Here is an 18,470-nt window from a genome sequence, read left to right as displayed (position 1 = left end):
CCACAGGGCATCATGATGATTTCGGAACAACGGGACTTCGGAACAATGGGTTTAATATGGTCGGAACAATGGGATGTCGGACCAATGGGCTGTTGGACCAATAGGCAGACCCCATGTGAGAAACCCTATTTGGCTGCTCCAAGTTCAGGTACCGTAACAGCATGAAAAGGCGTGCATCAAAATCCAAGCAGCTAGCTTGATCGGCTTCAATGCTGCTGTTATGCTGTGTTGCTCTGTCCTGTTTGTCCTTACACTGTCAGTTTCCTGTTTTCAACATAATCAGTTATACATTTGTCTTTTCTTATGTGAGAAAATGGATGTGTGGTGTGACAGTGAGTGAAAAGTGTCAACTGCATGAGTGTCCTGGTCATTGCGTGAGAGTTGTCAGCCGCGCATCAGGCATATTCAATTCTCCGTTTACAGGGTTCTCCTTTTAAAATGGGTCTGACCCATTGTTTCAAACTACTTGAAATTCTGAGCAGTAAGACTGCTCCCCATTTTTCTTGTAAACTGCATATCTACTGAGCTAAAACGGAAAGTTTAACAGCTACTGTAGTGTGGGACGCTTAGCAAAATGTCAATTCCCCTGAACGCTGGATTAATCTGATCCCACTAGGTTTTTAACAACAGACTCTATCACTTCACTGCACTAAGACAAAAAGTTTCTCGGCCCAAGTGGCTCCTCATGATACAGAATCATTACTGAGACAAATGAAAGAGAAAAGCTTTGCGACCTCAGGGGAGCAGCAGACTCCGCTACAGAGGCGATACTAATAAATTGCAGAGGAATACTTTACCGGACTACAGCTTTTATTCAATCATGTATATGTGTTTTTTTTGACAGTGTAGAACAATATAAATGATGTAATAATCCTTGTGTGGGGCACCTTAATATATTTAAGACTTGTACCTGTGGGGGGTAGTTCTTTAAGATGATTTCCATTATTTATATTTTGTATCAACACACCCCCAGGAACAGAGCAGTAATGCTACAATAATCATGTACAGCATAAAACACTGCCCTGCACAGTCCTCCTGAACCAGCACTGTCAGCTTTTTCTGCACACACGCACACACACACAGTTTAGGGTCACTGCAATGTCAGGGCGTTGTGATTCATCATCCTTAGCGAAACTGAGAGAGCTTTCATTAACCTACGACTGTTGAGTGTGATAAGGCAGTACAGATCGAGTGTGTGAGAGCTGAAATGGATAAATAATGGATAGGAAAGTGAGGGAACAGGCACTAACGTAATGACACAAGAGTTAACATGACATGATGGGTCAGAGGGTGGAGAGATATGGCTAATGGCAGTGAATGGTGCTGTGACGTATTTTTACTTTGAGGTTTACAGGGAACTGCTTGTTGCTTATCCACACAGAGGCACAATTCTCCGCCGTAGAGATGTCTGCCTGCTCTCCAATATAATGGAACTAGATGGCACTCGGCTTGTGGTGCTCAAAGCGCCAAAAAAATACTTTTGAAAACCTTAAAAACAATGTCTCTTTCCAGAAATCATGACCTGGTTACTCAAGATAATCCACAGACCTTGTTGTGAGCAGTTTCATGTGGGAACTATTTTCTTTCTACCGAACTACACCCGCTAATTGTATCATAGCACAGACGAAAGCGTGCATCTACTGCTAGCTCACGTAACACCACTGAGCTAGCTAGCATTACAGCTCAGCTGAGAGGAACACCATTTATGTTTACATCTCGCACTGTCACAAGCAAGGCAAGCTCATGCACTGTTTTTACATATACCTACAAAAGTAATGCACCACAAGACATATAAAATCCATGTAATCATGAGCCAGCAATTTGTGTATAACCCACATATTCGGGTAGGCTGTGATCACATGACCAATGCACTGATGTGAGTAAAGAAAGAGGAGTTTAAGGTGGTGGGTTCAGGTGATGGATGGGTCAACAAACACAGGACTTTCCCCCAGGACACCAGTGTTTGGGACTGTGTCAGACCAAGTATTCTTTGAATTGGTTCAAGGTAAAAGAAAAAAGAAGAAGAAGAAGTCACAAACAGGACCTACACATGTATTAAATGGAGAGATGTCAGAGTGAAAGGGCTGCCTTGGAGAGGTGCCTAGTGCAGTTGGGGCCTCAGTGCCTTGCCCAAGGGCACATCAGCAATGCTCGGGAGGCAAACTGGCACCTGTCTAGCAACCAGTCCACACTACATTGTTGATCCAGACAGTGACTTGCATCAGCGACCCTCTGTTTTCCAACCCAAGTCCCTTTTTAAAAAAAAAAAATGTATTTAACCTTTATTTAACCAGAAAAACCTCTTGAGATTAAAAGTCTCTTTTTCAACAGTGTCCTGGCCGAGACAGGCAGCAACTTAAGTTACAGACAACATAGAACAAAAATAGAGAATACAAATGTACAGCTCTAAAACAAGCAATATAAGATTACTACAAAGAAAAGCCAAAAAGTATGACAATGTACATTAGACATCAACCATAAAAATGCAACAAAGGACAACTACACATGATTACAAAGACCAGCTAAGACACACCGTGATTGGCATATAGAAGATTGTCTACAAAAATCTGCAACAGTGCTTTGAAACGGCCGAGAGGAACCAATGAGTCCAATTCTAAGTCCTTCTGCAGAAGATTCCACGTATAAGGAGCTGCATACATAAATGCTCGCTTACCAAACTCTGTACCCTGGGCACAGACAGTAAAAACATGTCTGAGAACACATTTTTTGCTGAATGTACACACATCAGTATGCTAGAAGTAGGCCAAGAATACATGTAGCTTTGGAAACATGAGAATGCCAATGAAAAAGTCTATGAAACTGCTCACAACAAGGTCTGTGGTTTATCTTGAGTAACCAAGTCATGATTTCTGGAAAGAGACACTGCTGTTGAGTTTTCAAATATATAATCTTTTTGGGTTTTTTTGGTCCTTTGATCCACAAGCCATCTAGTTCCATTATATTCAAGAGAAGACAGACATCTCGTCTACAGCTGATATCTCCAACACTCAGCAGCTCACACCAAAACAATCTGAATTAATAAACAGCACTACAGGTAAGAGGAAAAATATGTGTTTTGATTTGGGGGTGAATTACCTTTTTAAAGGGTTGGCACAAATTACAAAAAAGCATATTCACATGGGATGATTTTGCACCTCTCTATATGCCAACACCAAGTGCCAGTGCAGGAAATAGTGCGCCCTATATATAGTGATGTGAAAAGCGTGTGTGAAGTTTTCATCGACATGGACATGGAACTAATCTTCATCTTTTTGTTGAATATGATCTTTCTCTAACCTTCATCATACCATACTTGACATGGACAGATATTGTAGCAAGTGAGGAATTAAAAAATGTTGACACTGGATGTCCAAAAATATCATCTTGAACACAATTTAGGGTTTTTCATGATCATCCAATATCAACATTCTTGTGCGGCAGTGGGATTGAACTACCTCTGGTGGTATCTAGCCATGAGGAGAGTTTTATTTGCTCAGGCTTTGAAATATAATTCACCCCAGTAAAATGTACGGAAAACCAAATGGTGCTTCAAGAATCAAACGACTTCACTGCCAATAGGTTTCATTTCTTCAATGAAAACTGAACAAAGAAAACCAAAACTATTGGCACGGGTAAAAACCAATAGAGAGATGTGAGAAAATATTTTTTTTTTATTAAAAGCAGAACAAAGGACTGTGTGTAGCCTAAAGCATGAACTGTGCTTCTGAGAAATACACACAAAAATTGGATGCCTTTTTAAATTTGCACTTGTATTTCACACTGGCTTTTGAGTAAAAAAGTCTACCCAGAATGAGACGAATATAAAGATTTGGTTACACACATGCATACAAATGCACAATAATGCACATAATGTACAACAGTGAACACCATTTTTATCTCTTCTATTTCCAAATACAACAAAGAGGAAATTTAGAAGATACAATTCTGAATCTCTGCATCCACTCTGCCACATAATTTACCCAAATCACACAATCAGGAATGCTTGGCTCAGTCAGCCCCTTTGTTTCCCAGCCAAAGCAGCCTTATTAATTCACTGTCTTGGCAAACTAACCGCGGCCACGGGAAACGATAAGATGGGATAATGTGGAGACCACACTGGTGCTCTCCAAGCCGAGTCAAACAGCCAGGAGAGATTGAATCGTCTGAGCTTTTTGACATCCCTCACTTTTTTAATTACTCCCTTTGAGAACACATCTCTCCTCAATCCTCTGCTGACTGGCTTTTGATCAGCGGGAGCCTACAAGTGTGTGTGTGCACTATGCATATGTGTGTGTATACATAATTGAGTAAAAAATGAGTGGGGGTCACCTGTATTGAAGCCGTTTATCAATAAATCATCACAAGAGAAAGAGCTGCCTGCAGAGCTGCTGTACTCATGAGGCTACTGTGTGACGGATGAAGGGCTGTTTAGTCAGACTGTTGTTAAGCAAAAGCACAGAGACTGCAAGATCTCTGTTAGATATGCACTGTAAAACCTGGCGCACAATTAGTCTGATAGCAGTAGGAAAGAATTAAAGTGCTCTTAAATGTCTCCCATAGGCAAAATGCCAGGTTAAATTCTCTAGCCAGTAATTAATCCAGTATATTTTGCAGTTTCTTTCTGAGGTCCAGGACTAAGTAGTTTGTTTTTGTAAAGTGCAATGAGCGCAGAATGATTCACTGGAAAGGTCAGTGACAGAAGAAGTCATATTTTGCCTGAAAGCAAAAAGGACAGTTTGCCCTCAATTGACTTTTGGCTTTTCTCAGACAGAAGCCTGGGAGAGATTTTGAAGGTTAAAACAGGGGTCATACAGAACAGAAGACATGGTTGTTAGTGGCAGTTAAAGGAGGGGAATTAATTCATTTATGTGTCAAATTTTATTATGGCAGTTATTTTAATATAAACTGGTTATAAACTGGTTTTACTTCCTGGTTTTCTGTCACACCTGTCTCGTTAGTCCTTCCCTGTTCCCAGAGTCTTCCCCTCACACCTGTTCTGTATTAGTCTTGTGTTCCCCTCCACACTCTTGTTGTTAACTGATGCCCATTTCCTTCCTTTTGCGCTTGTCTTCCTGCTACAGCTGTACTTCGTTCTTGTGATTAGTTTTCTGTGCATATATACCTGTGTGTTTCCTTTTGTTCATGGTCAGTTCATCTGCATTCATCACTGTGTTCTTGGTGTTGCTCCCTCCTCTGCTTCCTGCCTACTGTCTTGTGTTTCTTTATCTGAGTTTATAATATTAGTCCGATTGGATTTCAGTGTAGTTTTGGCTCTGCTTTCATTTGGACTTTCACTTACCTGCTTGTTCTGGATGTTTTTTTTTTTATCAGCTGCATTAAATCTTGCTTCTTAATAAAACTTCAACCTGCCTGTAACTCTGCATTTGGGCCCTCCCTGAACTGATTCATGACAGCCCAGCCCAGAGGGGGTGGATGACTTATACTGCAGCCAGCCACCATTAGGTGATGGAGATGTTTCGGCTTCACTTTCATGGAGCTGTCGTGTCGTCCATCTTTATATACAGTCTGAAGTTATTTGTGGTTTGATAAGCAGAAAGAGAGCACAGGGCCAGGAGCTGAGCGCAGCTCTTAAATGGAATAACATTTTACCCATTTTAAATACTAAAAAATGAAATGAAAACATTAATAAGTGGCGGTCAGTCTTGATATTGTGGCAGCTGCTGCAAATAAGTCAATGTGTAGGAAACACTGCGAGCTTGATTAGCAGGGACAGCTAAATGTAGCAGTTTAAGTTTACTTCAAAAAGGTCCTATTTTAAAAATTCCTTTTATTGTACATGTAACATACATTTTTGTAAGCCAGTAAGTAAATTAAGTTTATTTAATATAACACCTTTCACCGAGCAAGGTCACAAAGTGCCAGTTTTGTTATGGCACAAACATTAAAATCTTTCAAAGCCCCCGAACACAAAACTAACTAACTAAATAAAACAAACTAAAATCCCAACCCTGACCCATTATTGTATTATCTACAAGCCTTTTAACCTTTCCTTCACACTAATCATTTCTATTTCTTCCTCCACCAAGCTTGCAAAAACTGCTGGCTAATTCTAGATAGCTAGCAATGCTAATAACACTAACAAGCAACAACTGGAACTAAGAAACAAGAACACATTTCTCCTGTTTTAGCTTCTCTGCACTGGCTTTTCTGCCAAAAGCAACAGTAGCAATTATGGTCACTGCTATATGCCAACTAATGGGCTGCCAAGGGTGAGGATAAATAACAAAAATGAGGTGAATGATGACCCGCATTAACACATGCTGAATAACAGCAACTATTTAAAGAATCATTTGCTTTTAAGTATCAGTCTTTCTTTACATTACAGCAGCTTTGATGTCACTGTAACACTGTATGTTTATGGTAATATGAATGAAAGGGGGTGGCTTAGATTGCGCTGCGAAGGAGCCAGCTGCCTTCCTTCAGCCAGAGCCCCACATTCATTAAGCCCACTCCTGACACACGATCATTATCATCAGTCAATCTGATAGATGATGATCTCAGCACACAAAGTGTCATCATCATCATCACCATCTTTGAATATCAACTCAGCATCGTAAAGCCAAATAACTGCCATCTGTTCCCAGCCCTCCTTACAGTAATTGAAAACAGTTTCATTTACATACAGTAGGAGGTGAACATCACTCAGTAATCTAGTCAGCTTGGTTCAATTTTAATATGGTCAGAGCCCATACTGTAAATGTCACTGAATGCCAACACAGTGGAAAACAGGTCCTGAAGTAAAACTGAAAGAGCTGCAACATCAGCTGGATCACAATCAATGATCCTGCGTCTTATTAAATTTAAACATGACTGAAAATCTAAGGTATAAATATTTAACCAAAAAGCCACCGTATCTGTAATATTGAACCCAGAAGATGGAAAACATAAATACATAATGTAGAAATAATACGTTCTACTCTGGTTAAGGGTGAATATGCAACTCAACAGTGAGGACGAATCAGCATACTATCTGCTTAAAGTTTTCTCATAATTACCAGAAGGCATATGCATTTAAAACAAGAATGCTTGCTTGTTACAGTAAGTTTTTTTTTACCCATCATGAGACTTAATCCATATCAGAGTCTACACTGATGCAGTGCCATAAGAAATAATGCAACGTCTTGAATGTCAATGTAATTAGAGTGGCTCTACTGAAGCCTGAGTCTGAGCCAATGTACAGACTTGCTCATTAATGAAAATCCTGCACTGTGCTATATAGGCGAGAAATGGAAATTTCAGTTCTGCACTGCTGCATCATGAGAAGGATGTAAAAAAAAAAGGGTTCTGGAGCCTTGTTATAAAAAAAAATCTGATATGTAAACCTGACAGTTAATTTACACATAAATTAATACGTGAGCAGAGAAATAAATGAACTAATCACTTTTGGTTCATTAGTCAAATAGTTTTCAGCAGCTTTTGCAGTTTTTACCAGGGCTGTGCAATATAAGGATATTATATCGTTACTGAGATATAAGACTCGTCTTAGATTTTGGACATTGTTGTATCGTGATATGACATAAAAATAACAATAGTCGTTCATACAACTTCTTTGCATCAGAGAGTATTTGGTCAGAAATATTGTCATGTTCGATTTTGTCTCCCAGTCCTAGCATTAATGAAGTGCTTTTGAGGAGATTTAGAAATATCAAGATTTATATCATGTATCAGGATATAGCCTTAAAATATCATGATATATTTTTCATGACATATCGCCCAGCCCTAGTTTGTACATATGCATATTTTTCATATGATCAGTAATTCTTCTCATCATATAGATGACAGCTATATCATTATACTGCATAAGAAGTTTGACTTACATCCTGTACCCTCCTAGAAATAAAGGGTTCCTCCTGAAGGGCTGAACCATTTGGTTCTGAAGAGCCCTTTTCATTCAAAGAATCCTTTTTTAAAGGAAGGGTTTTTCAGTGGTTCTTTATAAGACTGAGGTTTCAATAGAAACCATTTTCATCCAAAGAACTCTTTTTGGAAGAAAGATTTCTTCAAGGATTGTTGACAGCATGGTGCAAAAGATTTTCACCCTCAAATATTCCATGTTTCTAATGGTATTTTTGCTCTTGTAGAAGTACGACGACAGGAACTAAGAAAAAAGATCATACTTCTCCTGTTTTAGTTTCTCTGCACTGGCTCCCTGTAAAATCCAAAATTGAATTAAAATCCTCCTCACTTACAAAGCTCTACATGGTCAGGCTCCGTCATATCTTAGAGAGCTCATAGTGCCATATTATCCCACCAGAACACTGCACCCTGAGAATGCAGGGTTACTCGTGGCTCCTAAAGTCTCCAAAAGTAGAACAGGAGCCAGAGCATTTAGCTATCAGGCTCCTCTTCCGTTAAAGCATCTTCCTGTTTCAGTCCTGGAGGCAGACACTGTCTCCACATTTAAATGTAGACTTACGACTTTCCTTTTTGATAAAGCTTATAGATAGGGCCAACACATTCTTACTCTGACCTTGTCACATATCAATGTTTGGTCATGGACTTTCCAAGTCCACATATGAGATGCAAGGTACCCTGGGTGTATTGGTTGTTGGCATTCTGGGACACCATGTCAAGTTCTCTTCTTTCAAGATACACTTCCGTTTTCACAGGAAATTTAACTTTTACATACAGTCTCTTTCAAAAGACAAACACTGTGAAACACTGAGGAAAAAACAACAGGGTATCTCACAGGACACGAACACCGCTCTCCCAGGTGAAAGTCTGGGTTTGTAGGACCCATCCACCTCTCCTCCTGCCCGCCCTACTCGGACTTTCACCGCCCTAATTTTCGTCCTTGTCCTGCCACGTTTCCCCCTGATGCTGCCGGGCACTGTTAAACTATAACTGCAACAGGCCGCGTATCATGCAGACGTTAAAGCGTCACTGTCCAAGCGCTGGATTTCAACAACCTCGGACTGAGACTGTGCTCATCGGGCTGGCTCAGGCTTGCCTTGGACCAGGCCCTAGTTAGGCTGATATATCCCTGGTCTGCCGTGGGACCTCCTATGATACACTAAGCCACTTTTCTCCTTCTCTCTCACACGCTCTCAGCTTCTGAAATGTTGGTTCTTCTTTATTTGCTAAAATTCATGTCCTATTACTGCACGTCACTGATTCGGCTTCTTCTCTGAAGTCTTTGTGCTCCAATGTCTCGCCGGTTCCCTCGAATCGCAGCTATGCCTGGATCATGGGTTGTGGTTACACTGCTGCTGTGGTCCTGGCTAATGCCTGCTACTACTGCTATTATTATAAGTCATACTTCTACTTTTATCATACACATTATTTTTACTGTCACATACATATAGTATCATATATTAATATATACGTATAACATATACTACCAAAGATATTACTATTTTTATTACTACTACTAAAATTAATGTTATTGTACCTATTGTCAAAACTGTTTGCTGTGCATCTCTCTCTGTCTCTGTCTCTCTGTGTATCATTTTTGTCATAGTGATTACTGTAAATTTATTATGTTGATCTGTTCTGTACACATATCTGTCCGTCCTGGAAAAGCACCTGTCCATAACAGTGAGGTGAACTAGTTAGCCAAGAGTTGCATACTATTAAAATGCATTGGCTGTTGTAGGACCAGTATAATATGCAACTAAGTTTTATACAATAAAGGGGTCCTTTCCCTGAAAAACGTTGAAGAGCCCCGAGCTAGGATATATGGTTGGTATAGGTATAACCATAAAGGTTCTACCAAAGGTTTTCCAATAGTGTATGAGAAGTAAGCATTTTCATACTTCTTGCATATCACGTATGCAGTGAGCTTGGAGGTGGCCTTGGTATCACAGTAAAAGGCACTTTTGGTGGGAATGGGTTCAGCTATAGAAGAGGCCAAAATTAGCATCAGTGGACAAATCGGTTTCCCTTGGATTTAAAGACCTTTCAGCTCTGGCATATTAGAGGAGAAAATCATCATCCACAAGTCCAATATGCCAGCTAGATTTCCCCAGAGGAAATGTTTTTCATCAACCCTGACAAGTTCGGTTGATGGTGAGATCCACTAATCCATGGCGACGAGGTCATGAAGTCAGTGGATGTCTTTTATTAGAAGACTGCTCACTCAATACTGATATTTATAATGCATTTTTATGTGACCCTTGTAATTGAAAATGAATCAATGACTCACATCATTTGTCTGCTTTATTTTTTACTTAAATTGAATTTGAGATATTCAGGCTTGATTTGTAGCAACATTTCTGAATTTGCTCCCAGCATTGGGGGGTGGGGGTGTGTGGGGGGGGGGGCAACTGGATCAACAATGCACAGCCCCAGGGGCCAGAGGGGTAGTGGGGTCCCTTTCCCTAAATCACAGCCTTTGCATGAAGTATGTGGCATTTGTAACAATATTTGCCCAGACTGAGTCCAATCCAATATTTTTCAACATTTATTCACTTTTTCTGGCATTATTTCTGCAGAGTTCATACTTCAGCTACAGTAAGGCAATCATAGAACCTATTGGCTATTTGCAATAAAGGCCCTGAGGGCAAGGGCCAATGTTTCGATCTGATCCAGTGTAGCAAGCCGATGTCCAGGCCATGAATTCCTCCTATGTGCACCGGTCACTTCGCCTGATCTCTATAAACTGATAATTGAAAATGAATATGCATCAATTAAGCCAACTCAATTTCAGACAATAGCCGATGGGTTATGATAATGCATTTCACCCAATGCTTTCCCCCTCTCTATACGAGCCATTTACCTATCATTAAAACATTATTGGTCAATACTTTTCGGACAACTAATGAAAATCACTTTCAATGCCAAAATCTTCACCGTCATGGTAACAATACCAAACATGTGGTAAAGGTCTGGGAACAATCGTAGTCATGCTAAAAATTACACCATTGACTATCGGATAGGAGGGAAGCAAACAGTGGCCTCTTGTGTTTAAGTGTTGAAGTACAATGGCTTATAATGGAAAAGATAAAAGATGTAAGATCCAAAACCAAAACCGATATAAATATTTGTTGATACAACACAGCCTTCAGGGGCCACAGAATAAATGTGCATGGACAAATTAGTTCTGTGACTCAACCAGCTGAAAAAATATATCCTTAGGTTGAAGCTCTGTTTTACAATCCCCAAGCAAACAACATAAATAGAATGGTATACAATATTTATTAAACCTGTACACACTGTGTGAAATACTTATATAAATTCTGTAAGTCACCATCCTGCAGAGGATCTGAATTATTAATACGATGCTGCTGCTGCTTCCACCTACCTTGACCAAATCCTCCAGCTCAGAGGAGTTCACACAGGTGTGCGTGGCCAAGAACTCCAGTTTTTCTTCGAGAATGGCCATCTTCTTTAAGCTCTCATGAGGCTGCTCCAGCGCTTTGAACACCGTCGCCCCAATAATGAGATAAAGCACCACCAAGAAGAAGATGGCTGACACGGTTTTCCACCTCATGACAGTAGTCCGGGTGTCACACTCGTCCTCTGGAGTGTTCAGCACTACCGGTTTGACCGAGAACGACAGGCGAGGTTTGGAGTTGTGGGTGGCAGACTTCGGGTCCAGAAGGTCAGGTGCGGCCACTGTGAGGATGAAATTGATTGATGTAGAACTATCCATTAGCTATAGACAGATCTAGGCTACAGCATGTGGTTCATACAATGTAAGAGAAAGGCTGCAACAAATACTATTTTCATTGTGGATTATTTTTGCTGTTATTTCCTCAATTAATTGCTTAAAAATTTGGCCAATCAAATGTCAGAAAACAATAAACAACAACCAGTCAATCATCAAAACCGATGATTACTTTATTGGTTGCTGTCTAATTGATCAATCCACTAATTGTTTCCACCATATAAGAGAATGGTTCATTCAAATAAATTGTGAGACAAAAACCATCTGGAGAACTAAACTTTAAACTTTATCATAAATGGCCAATAAGTCATGGATATTACATTCATACAACATGTCCCAGTACAGATCTACACTGTTAGAGATAAAGGTGCTTATATTTAAGATTCTTCAGCTTGTCCGAATTGGAGAACCCTTTTTGGTTCCTGGTATTACCTTTTATAATGAGTTCCACTTGGAAACCAAGAACCCAGGGTTTTGTCAGGGGGTTCTACTAAGAACCTTTTTATGGTTCCAGGGTTTCACCTATAACCCACCCACAGGTAGTGCCAAGATCCTTTTATGTTCCGGGGGTTTTGACGAAAACCCAGCCAGAGGGTTCTACCAAGACCTCTTTTATATTCCGAGGGTTTTTACCTTGAATCCACCCAGGGGGTTCTACCAATAACTCTTTTATAATGCAAGGGTTTCGTATAGAACCCAGTCATGGGCTTCTACTGAGACCCTTTTCATATTCAAAGGGGTTCAACGAAAACCCTCACAGGGGGTTCTACCAATAACTCTTTCATCTTCCAAGGGTTTCATATAGAATCCAGCCAGGGGGTTCTACCTAGAAACTTTTTATGGTCCCAGGGTTTCACATAGAACCCACCCAGGGGGTTCTACCAAGATCCTGTTTATATTCCAAGGGTTTAGATCAAAAACCCACACAGGACGTTCAACAAAGAACTCTTTTATATTGCAAGGATTTCATCAAGAACCCAGCCAAGGGGTTCTTCTAAGAATCCTGTTATATTCTAAGGGGTTTCATCTTGAACTCACCCAGGGGGGTTCTACTGACAATCCTGTTATATTTCACTAATCAGGATTTTCATTTTACAGGTTAGCCTGACACCAAGCGAATCATGCCCAGCAGCTCTTGAGGGGGCGGGGCTGCTGTGGTCCAGCACAACCCACAACACTCCTGCTTCACAATCGTGTTTTTAGGAAGTTGAGAATTTGTGCTGTCACTACTACAGCCTTTACTGTTTCATTGGTGCAGTGCTTCTCATCAGAGTGGATGGCATCTCTGCCAAGTAACAAATTAACATTGTGTCTGTTCAATACGGGAAAGCAATTAACTATTATAGGGCATGAAACAATAGAAAATTATATTAACTGGCAGAACACATGTTAAATTAATTGATAAAAGCGATTAAAGATACATCTACATTCAGCCCTCGGTCCTTCAGGAAGAACTCTTTTAGAACCCTTATTTCTAAGTGTAACATCAGAACACTGCTGTGATATACTCTTTTAATAACCATTAGTATTTCCACTCTTTTAAAGACAAATAAACTGCAGACTTTCAATGCACTGCAGCATCTGACACATGGGAACTTAATGTACTCCCTCCTGTGACTTCACTGTGTAGCCAGTTTCCTCTGATGGTGGTTCTTTTGTTTCTTACAATAAGGAACCAGAGGAATAGTGCTACTCCGCAGATAATAATGATCTGCATAAGACAGAGCAGAGACTGAAACACAGCCCATACCACCTGTATTCTTAAACAGCATTTACAGTTATATCTGGACTTATATGCACACATTTCTGTATCCTGTCTTCCTTCTCTGAGCTTAATCTGATAAGGGGAATTTGATTTCTACCTGGACTCAACTCAATGAGGCTTTCTTATAACATTAGGTTTTTATATTCAGTGTTATAAAATAAACATGCATAGATAATCATACTTCTAATGTATACAATAGTGTCACAGCAGGGTTTAAATTGTCTCCCTGCATGTATTGTAACTGAAATGATGCTTTTTCTTAGCTTTTGGGTCCCACAGAACAAATGAATACAATGATGGAGTAAAAGCTTATTAAAAATTAAACACTCTTTGTCACAGTCCTGTTTCCCCAAACAGCTTGCTACACTAGCTGCAATTACATAAGCACCCCATGAGGTCCTGATAGACAGTGTTCTACAGTAAACAACTTATGGAGAGGATCACTCACTCAGTAGTAAACTGGGACTGTGTGAAATAAACACATGAACATTGAAATTATTTTTCCTTTTTTAGCTGTATTTGTAATATTACATAACTGCGTCAGTATCTGCTTGATTTCTGTCATTTTAAATGGCTTTTCACGTGCAAAAATAAAAGTATATGAAAGATCACATGGGAATAATCTTGTGTTATCACCAAGAGGCAGAAAAAGATGCCACAATTCATTAAAACTCACTACTAAACAACACATAAGCATCAGCACATTTTTTTCTGTATCATCACTCTCTGGAGGTGCACACTTATTACAAGTCATGCAAGATATTTATAATGTTTTTATGATTCAAAAGATGGATTTCAACTAGTTGTTGGCGCACTTACTTCTCTACCATCTCTACTCTCTTTGTTTCCTCATCGACGGATCTTTTTTTCTCCAAGAAAGCACAAATAATGATCTCCTGTTAGTGTCGCCTTGTGCCTCCGGTGCTCCCATCAAGGGACGTGGCTGCTCCCCACATGGTTTCTTCAGTGAGCTGCGCTTCCCTCCACTTTACAATCTCCGGAGAAAATACATCCAGGACATCATGTACCCAGCAGAAGACGCGCTAGGACGGAGCGTAAAAGGAGAAAGTGGAACAAATCGCTTCCATGAAATCCATGCGGGTGTTTGGAGACATTGTTGCCCACTGATGCGCCTTGATGGAGAGGACGCAGTGGTTTGTATCGGTCAGAGGAGGTATTCACCGCTGTGACACGCTGCGCTGCTCTGCCACTGCTGGTGTGGACCGTGTGCGCTCCTGCTGAATAAAGTAGAGAGAGGAGCTGCGCGCGCTGTCCAACACTTCACAGGGTTCCCATGCTGCAAAATTTCACACAATGGATGAACCTATTATCTTAGGTGCACCTCGCTGTTGAGGTTGTGAAAAAAGGGCAGCGGCTCAGCATGAAGATGTCTTACATTTGTACAGTATACATTATGAAAGACCACTCTGGTTCTTTCAAGCATCATCCAACATGCTGTGTGCCTTCCCCTGGTGGCCTCTGAGGACCCATGTCCTGGGTCAAGAGCACAGTGACAGATGCTACAAAGTAAAGAACAACAACAACAAAAATGGCTGTGATCTAGGAAGTCATTGCTGCTTTTCCAGCGACATCAAAAGTGGGTGTGCTGTAGCGACATCTCATACACATACTTTCCAGAATGAATAGTGCCACAAAAAGTAGTAGTTTTTCACCAAGACATCGTCGCATTTCCTGCTGTGATAGTGACATGAAAAGCAGTTGTTCATTACCAAGACAGTGTAGCATTTCCTGCAGGGACAGTGACACGAAAAGCAGTTGCTTTTCACCGGCCTCTCTGATTTCCGCCCTGTAGCCCTCACGCCTATAGTGATAAAGTGTTCTGAACGCCTGGTCATGCAGCACATTAAAAACTCAGCGACAGCAGACAGTCAGGGTGGGCAGCCACACATCAAAGACCATCACAGTGAGCACAGGGTCTCCACAGGGCTTCGTCCTGAGCCCTCTGCTCTTCAGCCTGCTCACCTACGACTGCACTGCTAAATTCTGTAGCAACCACATCCTGAAGTTCGCAGATGACACAACAGTAGTGGGCCTCATTAAGGACATCAATGAGTCTGCATACAGGGAAGAAGTGGAACAGCTGAGTGCATGGTGCAGATCCCATAACCTCTTCCTCAATGTGGACAAGACCAGTGAGGTTATAATAGACTTCAGGAGGGCCGGCAAACAGGATCATGCACCACAACACATCGATGGGGCTGCCGTGAAGAAGGTCAGCAGTGTGAAGTACTTGGGGGTTCACATTGATGATGACCTCACTTCAACCACGAACACCACAGCAGTCACACACCACACACCTCACCACCTTCTACAAGGGCACTGTGGAAAGCATCCTGACATATGCCTTCACCTCCTGGTTCGGGTGCTGCACCGCGCAGGAAAAAAAAGCAGCTCAACAGACTGGTCAAAACAACCAGCAAAATCACTGGTGCCCCACTCCCCTGCCTGATGGAGCTATACCAGCAGCGCTGCATGAGCAGAGCCACCTCCATCATCATGGACCCACTCCACCCCTCCCACCACATCTTCTCCCTTTTGCCATCAGGGAGAAGGTACAGAAGCATCAGCTGCAAAACCAGCAGGAAGCTAGAAGCTTCTTTCTACAGGCCATAAGACTTATAAATGGACTGCCCGGCATCCCCACATACACACCCACACACACTCGTATCCTTGACATCTAGTCACCTGCCAAGTCAACAGACTGAACGCACTACCTGCGCTTTGAAAGAATGGACTACTTCTTTTAACTAGATAGAATTTATACACATTGTTTTTATTTATATTCATTATTTTATTATGCTATATTTTATTATGATTTCCTGCCACAATCATGACATTAAAAGCAGTTGAGGGTTTTTTGCGAAACATTGTAGCACTTCCTCCATAAAAGTGGCATAAGAAGTGGTTGCGTTTATTAAGACATCACTGCATTTACCACCAAGATAGTGACATGAAAAGTGGTTGCTTTTCACGAAGACATCCCCTGCCAGGATTGTGCAACACAAAATGTTTTTTGTTTTTTTACCAAAACATCGCTGCATGTCTTGCCAGGATTGAGCAACAAAAAAAAAAAAGTTTGTTTTTTTCACCAAGACATCGCTGCATTTCCTTCGGGGATAGTGACACAAAAAGCAGCTGCTTTTCACCGAGACATTGCTGCATCTCCTGCTGAAGCTGTGCCCCCAAAAACTGGGTATTTTAGGCCAAAACATGATCTTTTCCTAACCACAGCCAAGTGTTATTTGTGTCTTAACCTAACCTCATGTTAGCCACATGTTACTGAAACGTGAGGTTTCAGCGCATTTGCTTCGTAGTAACATTAAAATGAAATGCAGCTGTGGTTTACAGAAATGTACAATTGCAAAAAATATTTCTGGCGATTGGGTTGGAAGAAAAGATAGAGCTTTATCATTGCTTTGACCAATGATTTAAACTGGCAACATCCTGTGACAAGCCCACATCTCACATCCAGGCAGCAGCTTATCAGTAAATAGAAGCAGGCTTCAGGTTGCAGTGGCTATTTGCCCTGAAGGGCAGTTGTCAGTGCAGTAATTAAATTCATCTGAGTTTAGTAAAGCGGTCTGTATGGTTTATGTCCCTCATGTAACTTATTATTGACCGTGGCATGCAGGTGTGACAAAACCAAGGCTAACGAGGATTTCCACTACTTTGATTGTCAGTTGCAGATCGGCTCCTTGGGGGATGTGTGTCTAAGACAAACTGTGTGTGTGCAGATGTTTGCACTACATTGACCTACATGAGCCATTATGGCTGCTGTAGCCATAAAAAATTTGCAAAAGTGCACAATGAAAGATAATGGTAAGAATATCCCATAATCCCCACTTTTGCTGACATTTCAGTCTTCCAGTAGCTGAGGAAAGAAAACCTCTGCTGTGAAAGAAAAAAGGTAAAACATTGTAGTGTGCAGTATGACAGTAGAAAAACCATAAAGCAATTCCATGTGCTTGTGCCCCACCTCTTTATAGGCTCTCAGTGGACTGTGTCCAGCATTCAGCGAAGCGCTTGTTCCATCATTGATCATTTCTACCTCATACTTTCCTATTTCCTCTCATTCTTTTCCTTTCCTGCCCATCTCTTCCTCTCTTCTACCCCAAATTACTTTGAATCGGTGGAACATCCATCCTGCGCTCACATGTTCTCAGAATGGCTGATTCATTTTGATAAGAAGTGGTAGTATTACACATGGGGAAGCCACACTTTATTCCATCATCCTCAGCTGGTGTTGGCAGTAAAGGTGTTTATTCGATAAGGGATTCAAGGGGTGGAAAACCTATTCCTCTTTAAAATAAAACAACATTTATGATTTTTGATGTCGCAGTGCTGAATTATTAAAACATCACTTTCTTTGTCCTGTCAAGTTAAGGGACAGCTTCAGTTCTGATTCCCATTAAAGCCTCTGTCACATCCACTCACGTCAGTCTGCACTCGAGAAGTCAAGTGGATACTATTCGTTTGTCCAGTAAAGAACCAAAGACTTTCAATTGAGTAGTGGATTTGCCTATGTTGCTATGGTTACGGCTCTGCTGTAATTGTAGCAATGGAGCTACATATTTTTAGCTCCATATATTTTTATTGTTGGCAGTCCTGCAAAGCTTTTGGTGTCGGCTTAAGATTATTAAAAAGATGATCCTGTATCAATATGTCATGATGGATTTTCTGGCAGCAGCGTCTAATATGCAGGACAAAACACCGGAAACCCTGCTGGTGTTTATTCACTTTGTTTGGGGTTATTTTGCATTAATAACCAGCTCGCTGTGTATCACCCTTTACAGGGCAGTGTGTTATTGGTGCAGTGAGCCACAGTGCCTACAGCCAGATGGAGAGTGAGAGAAAAATGGAAATGTCTCTGAGCAGCAGATAACAATACTACCAGAGGGCAGGCTAATAATTTAACGCTATAGTCAACAAGCATTATGTGTCCTGTTAATCCCCTGAGGTTGAATTTCCTGTCCTCTTGATGTCCTTGAACAGGTCAGAGGTCAGATCAGTCAGGACTCAAGAGCAGGACTCATTAGCACTCAAGGTGACATTTAA

The 18,470-nt window shown here is 41.0% G+C and overlaps 1 protein-coding gene across 2 annotated transcripts in view; it reads right to left on the bottom strand.

Annotated features, from left to right (window-relative positions):
- Positions 1-15,747, bottom strand: part of LOC126398456 (potassium channel subfamily K member 2-like) — a 55,771-nt gene extending 40,024 nt beyond the window's left edge. The window contains exons 1-2 of one of the 2 annotated variants that reach the window (XM_050057813.1): positions 14,214-15,747; positions 11,264-11,606 (exon numbers count right to left, since the gene is read on the bottom strand). In XM_050057813.1, coding sequence (XP_049913770.1) covers positions 11,264-11,606; positions 14,214-14,224 — 354 coding nt within the window. In that variant the 5' untranslated portion in view covers positions 14,225-15,747. The remainder of the gene's footprint in view (positions 1-11,263; positions 11,607-14,213) is intronic. The other variant, XM_050057814.1, reaches the window with a different exon arrangement.
- Between the last annotated feature and the right edge of the window lie 2,723 nt (positions 15,748-18,470).

The sequence above is a fragment of the Epinephelus moara genome, chromosome 12 (assembly GCF_006386435.1).
Source record: "Epinephelus moara isolate mb chromosome 12, YSFRI_EMoa_1.0, whole genome shotgun sequence".
NCBI classification, from domain to species: Eukaryota; Metazoa; Chordata; class Actinopteri; order Perciformes; family Serranidae; genus Epinephelus; species Epinephelus moara.
The sequence above is the reverse complement of the archived record's forward strand: the minus strand, read 5'-3'. Positions and strand labels throughout refer to the sequence as shown.